This window comes from Silene latifolia, chromosome 6, assembly GCF_048544455.1.
Source record: "Silene latifolia isolate original U9 population chromosome 6, ASM4854445v1, whole genome shotgun sequence".
In the NCBI taxonomy this organism is placed as follows: domain Eukaryota; kingdom Viridiplantae; phylum Streptophyta; class Magnoliopsida; order Caryophyllales; family Caryophyllaceae; genus Silene; species Silene latifolia.
The window spans coordinates 95,005,755-95,011,332 of NC_133531.1; the positions used below are offsets into that span (position 1 = coordinate 95,005,755).

Consider the following 5,578-nt stretch of genomic DNA (forward strand, 5'->3'; position numbering starts at 1 on the left):
GTTCGTTATTTGTGGGCCCATCTTTGGTGCGCCTCTTCCCCGGTGCTATTTTATCTTTTTGGTCCGTTTGACGATTATCTTTCGTTCCGGCCCGCATTTCTAAGCCAACAGCAGACTATTACACGTTATTTATCGCTTCCAAGACTTTGCTTGTCACAACGAGCAGATATTCCTTCACAGGTGTTTCGACACGCCTTAATTATATTTCCCCAGCGAGAGTAAGCGGATAGACTTTCCCTCTTGAGACATGGAGATTAATTCCCGATTATGTTCCCCAACGAGAGTAAGCGGGTATACTTTCCCTCTCGAGACATGGAGATCAACTTCAACCCCTATTTCTTCCGAAGTTTGTTTGAAGCTGAACACAAGCAGATTTCTCCCAGCAGTTCCCGACCGTGTCCTGCTATCTTTCCCGAAGTCATCATTTTATATCCTTTAGGGCTTACTCTTAGCTCCTATGCACCTCCGGAAGCATCTCAGAAAGAAGTCTCAGGTATGGTCTCTTCTTATGGTTGGCGAGCTTCCTTACGTAGTCTAATGGACTTTAAACGACCCTCCCCGATAGTCGACAGACTCTAAAATGTTCCCGGCGACAGGTCCTTGGTTCAGACCCCTTGTGCCGCCTCGCGTCGCCATAGTTGTCAGGTTGTAATCTTCGATTGACCTGATGGCTATACTTTGACTTTCGCCTTCTCCAAGCCTCAGTCAAAGTGGGGGCTCTGTAGATACCTCATTTCTGCACCTCCCGCAAACCACTCGGTGATGATTGGGCCGCATGTTTGGTACGCGGAACGATTTGTGACAGTTCGTAAGTTCATCGTCAAGTGATTGCTCAAACATTAATATCTACCTCTTAGTTGTCATCTACGTGCCGATACGGTCGTTTTGACAGTAATTAGAGTACATTTGGAGTCTGGGCCTAAAACCGTCTTCATTTTCTGATAGCCGTTAAATCCCGAGTCAGAATGTTCTGGAATGTTCCGGATATTTCTATTCCATATTTTATAAATATTTCACAATCTTTATTCTTTGGTAAATAATTTCCCGTAATATTCACACAAAATATTAAGTAAACCGAATTATTCCTTTATTCCATAATTTAAACACGGAAATCTTTCTTTCGCAGGAGGAAACCACTTGGGAACAGACGCAGCAGGTGCTGCGTCTCTTCCCAGAGACGCAGTGGCTGCTGCGCCTCTTCCCAGGTCCTTTGCTGCGTATTTCTCGTATCTTTTTCATATCTTTCCGAGATTCACTTCCAAAGACTCTCCGAAATCCTATTCCTTCACGTGATTAGTATAAATAGGAGCCTTCGCTCCTCATAATTCTCACGCGAGTGTCCGCCCTTCTCTTCTCCCTTTGCATTCTAGACCTTGTTCTTACTTTTTGGCGCCTACGTGCTTGAACATTCGACCACGTAAGCTCGGATCTTTCTGAGTACCAGCCTCGTTTGCATGACCGACCAATTTGACCAACTCCACATCAATCAACTTAATTAATCTATTCGTTTTTCTCTTACGAGGGCACTTTCATATTTGCGTTATAGTTTGAGTCGAGCATCACTAATCGATAACTTAGTTCATCTCGTTTCGTCAAACATGTAAGTCTGAGGGTGTAAATCCTTTTTTTTTTTTTTGCAAGAGAAGCAAGCCATATTATTCCTCCATACAGGGAAAGATGGCCAATCTTACAAAAAGAATAACCACAAGTTTTCACAGCTAGTAACCGTCTAAAGCAACTACAATCTCACCCTCTTTAGAGGGGTGAGTTATATATAATAAGCGTACTTTAACTAAATATTGAATTCGTTTCACTACATAATCCACCTGATGCTCATGTCCAGAAAAAATCCTTGTATTGCGCTCTTCCCAAATGCAGTAGACAGTAGCACCCAAACAACTCATGTACCATCGAGCCTTCCAATGTTTGCAGGTTCGTCTGCTAGCAATCCAGTGCATTTCCTTGCTCATTTTCACAGTTCTATATTGCATATTCAACCACTTGAGGATTTGCCCCCATATCAGAGCAGAATAGCTGCATTGAAAGAACAAATGCTTATGGCATTCATTGTCCATCTTGCATAATGTACAGCGATTAACCATGCACAAACCCCTAGCATTCAACTTATCAATAGTAGCCAGTTTCCTTTGCATAGCCATAACCAGGAAGAAGCTATGCTTAGGCAATAAAGCACGATTCCAAGCAACCTTTGTCCAGCTCAATTTGTTTCCACACTGCCTAAAATGATCATATAACAGGTGAAGCTGAAGCTTCCCCCTCCTGACACAGCTCTGCAGTAGCCCTGTAGCATTATCACCAGAGCCTGCAATAGCTAACAAGTCATCCCTGACCTGCAGTATACTCCTCCAACTCTCAGAATGAGTGCTTTTCTTCTGCAGAGTCCAGAAATCTCCCTGTTTGATATTGTAAGTATGATTCCAAGTAACCCAAAACCCATCAGACTGATTAATGAGCTCCCAAATCCACTTACAGATCACACATTTATTCCATGACAAAACTTCTTTGATATTAAATCCACCTTCCTGGTAAGGATAGCAACATGAGGCCCAGCTCTTCATGATCATTTTCCTTTGTCCTTCCTCAGAGTTCCAAAGGAAATTTTTGAAGAATTTAGTAATTAACCTGAGCACACCTTTTGGAAGCAGTAGAGTGGAGCACCAGAACTGCTCCAAACCAAAAACAACAGAATTGATGAGGCTAATTTTACCAGCATAAGAGAGTTTATAATTAGTCCAGTGATTAAGAGCCCCCTGAACCTTAGAAAGAAGATCAGCAAACATGGTTTTGTTCAGCCTGCCTTCATTCAGAGGGACACCAAGATATCTGAAAGGAAAATTCCCTTCAATATAACCAGTAGAAGTCAAGATTTCCTGCTTAATGTTCTCCCTTATACCACCCATATAAATATTAGTTTTATCCGGATTAGCAACTAATCCAGACATGTTAGCAAATGAGTCCAAAGAGGAGGTAATAGCTCTTACAGAGGGAACATCACCCCTGACAAAGAGCATCAAATCATCATCAAAGATCATATGATTTAAGCCAATCTTTCCACATTTAGGATGATAAGAGACTTGGTGCAACTTATGTATACCTCTTAAAATGCGTGACAAAATCTCCATACTCATGACAAACAGAAAAAGAGATAAGGGGTCTCCTTGCCTGAGTCCACTAGCCCCTTTGAAAAGGAGGGTGTAAATCCTTATTTATTTATTGTATTTTATTTTATTGAATCATTAATGTAAGGTTTATGTCGAAAACATCTCTTAAAACCGATTTCTAAAACCATGCTTTAAAACCTCTTTTCACGGATTTCCAGAAGACAAACCGTCGAGAAAGGACGCAGCAACTGCTTTGCCTCTTCGAAGGAGCGCAGTTCATGCTGCGCCTCTTCGTGAGGCTGCCGCAGTTCATGCTTCCTTTCTTCTTCCTTCGTCCTCTGTAATTCGTCAACTCTTATTTGTTTTCTTTTGTTTCCTTTAATTCTTCGTTATAATAGCATATTAATTCACATGTATATTATTTATTCATCATTAACACGTTTTAATTCATCATTTAATCCGACTTAAATCCCAAGTAATTCATATTTGCGGGTTTTCGTCATAAATTCAATCCGGGTTGTAGGAATTCGATTTGTTCATATCGGGTTTCTGGAATTCAACCTTTGATATATTTGCATCTGTCTATTGTCATACTCATCATTAATTTGTCGTTAATCCATCATATTTAACCTAATTAATTAGTTAATTTGTTTAATCCATTAATTAATCGTTTAATCTTGTAAATAACTCCGTCTTATCCATGTTTTGTTGCTTTCATGACCATCATTCACATGTAAATAACCTATTAATCACTTTCATCCGATTAAATAATTTAATCAATCATCAAATTTACCAACGAGTAATAACAACACGCAATTCCGGCTTCACAGCCAGAATTCAGGTCAGGAACAGACGCAGCAACTGTTGTGCCTATTCCAAAGGACGCAGCTCTGCTGCGCCTGTTCCGGGTTGAATTATGTCCCTGAATTCCCGTTTTGCCTTGACTTAGTTATTTAGCCTACGTATAATTAACTATTAATCGTATTATCGCCTACTGATCTGTTCGTTAATTTATTCTTTTATTCTTTTTCTCAAATTATCCGTTTTAAAGGTATTTTCGACATAAATCGCCAACTCCCATTGTAACTATTGTAATTTTCATTATTGTATTTTTTTTCCTTTATTATATTATTTATTTCTTTGTATCACTTGTATGTTTTCACATGTAATTGAACCTTAATTCCTACTTTGACATTAATTGTATGCTAAATTAATTGTTCACCGACTTAGCCTAATTCTTCACATGCTAGGATCAAAACTTGGATGTTGCATTGCATGCATATAATCGACGATATATCGAGTATAAATAACTTCCCTAATCATTAGTAGAGGCCGCTATCGAGGCGGGCGGGATTAGGTGTTCGATCAAAAGAGCTTCCTAATACGTACCCTCACCCCTTACTCCAGATCTCTATGAACATCCGTGTTCATTGGCATCCACGAGAGTCATTCTAGATATAGAATGCTAAGGGTAACGAGTTCTTGGTGTTCATGTCTCTACTTTGTGTCTTGACATGACACGAGATATTCGAACGGTTCCAATTTCCCATAAAAATTGGTGGCGACTCCAACAAAAATGCAAACGCTTGTTCTCTCCCTCCCAAGCGCCCCCGTGGGCCCCCGCTGTCCACACATTCCTTGTGTAAGTACTTCATGTCGAATGCAATGCAAGGTACTCGGGGACGGATTTAGCTTGATTTCCGCTGGATTCTTCACATTTCTGCAATAATGTACAAAAACACGAAAGTAGACGGAAATAGGGAGAATAGTAGCATAAACTACATAAATGAGTTCTGAAATGCATGTAACATAGGGTGTAAAACATCATATAAAAGACACGCATCACAAACCATGTAAAGAAAAATAACAAGTCTTCTATTTTTCGGATAAACGCGACTTGAATATAGTTATCGACCTCGCGTGTAGCTTGCATGCCCAAAATTACATTCAAGTCATCAGTGACAGGCGACTCGCGTATTACTCGCATATTGTTGGTCTGATTTAATCACTCTTTTTTTCAGTCTACATTCGAGGCTTTGGTTGCGTGTAGGCTGAACCTATCTTCTTTGTCCTTATTGAACCATCGTTGTCCACTTTTTCCTTTGGTCACACACGACTTCAAAACCCGAGTCCATCAACAATTTTCATGATTAATCAGAGTACCGAGAACACCTCTAAATCTCACAAGTTATCAAGAAAAAAGTCAATAAATAACAAATTACTAATGACAATATATTAAATTAAATTTAATCCAAAAATGATGGGTTAGAGATAGAAAGAGAAATATAGATAAAATAGAGAAAAATAGAGAAAAAGAAAACCTAGGGATCTGTTTTATTGAAATCATGGCGACAGCCGCCAAAAACACTCGATCTTCTTCATCTTCTTCGATTAATGCACAAAACAAATCAACAAAAAAATGGTAATAAGTTTGATCTCCTATCTCATTCTAGTAT

The 5,578-nt window shown here is 39.5% G+C and overlaps 1 protein-coding gene across 1 annotated transcript; it reads right to left on the bottom strand.

Annotated features, from left to right (window-relative positions):
* Nucleotides 1-1,718: 1,718 nt before the first annotated feature.
* Nucleotides 1,719-3,143, bottom strand: LOC141588374 (uncharacterized). The gene has a single exon (XM_074409820.1). It carries the CDS (start codon nt 3,141-3,143, stop codon nt 1,719-1,721), a length of 1,425 nt encoding a protein of 474 aa, XP_074265921.1.
* Nucleotides 3,144-5,578: the final 2,435 nt, after the last annotated feature.

Bases quoted from the DNA above. Each gene is read 5' to 3' on its own strand.
- LOC141588374 (XM_074409820.1), bottom strand. From the start codon at position 3,143: ATGGAGATTTTGTCACGCATTTTAAGAGGTATACATAAGTTGCACCAA.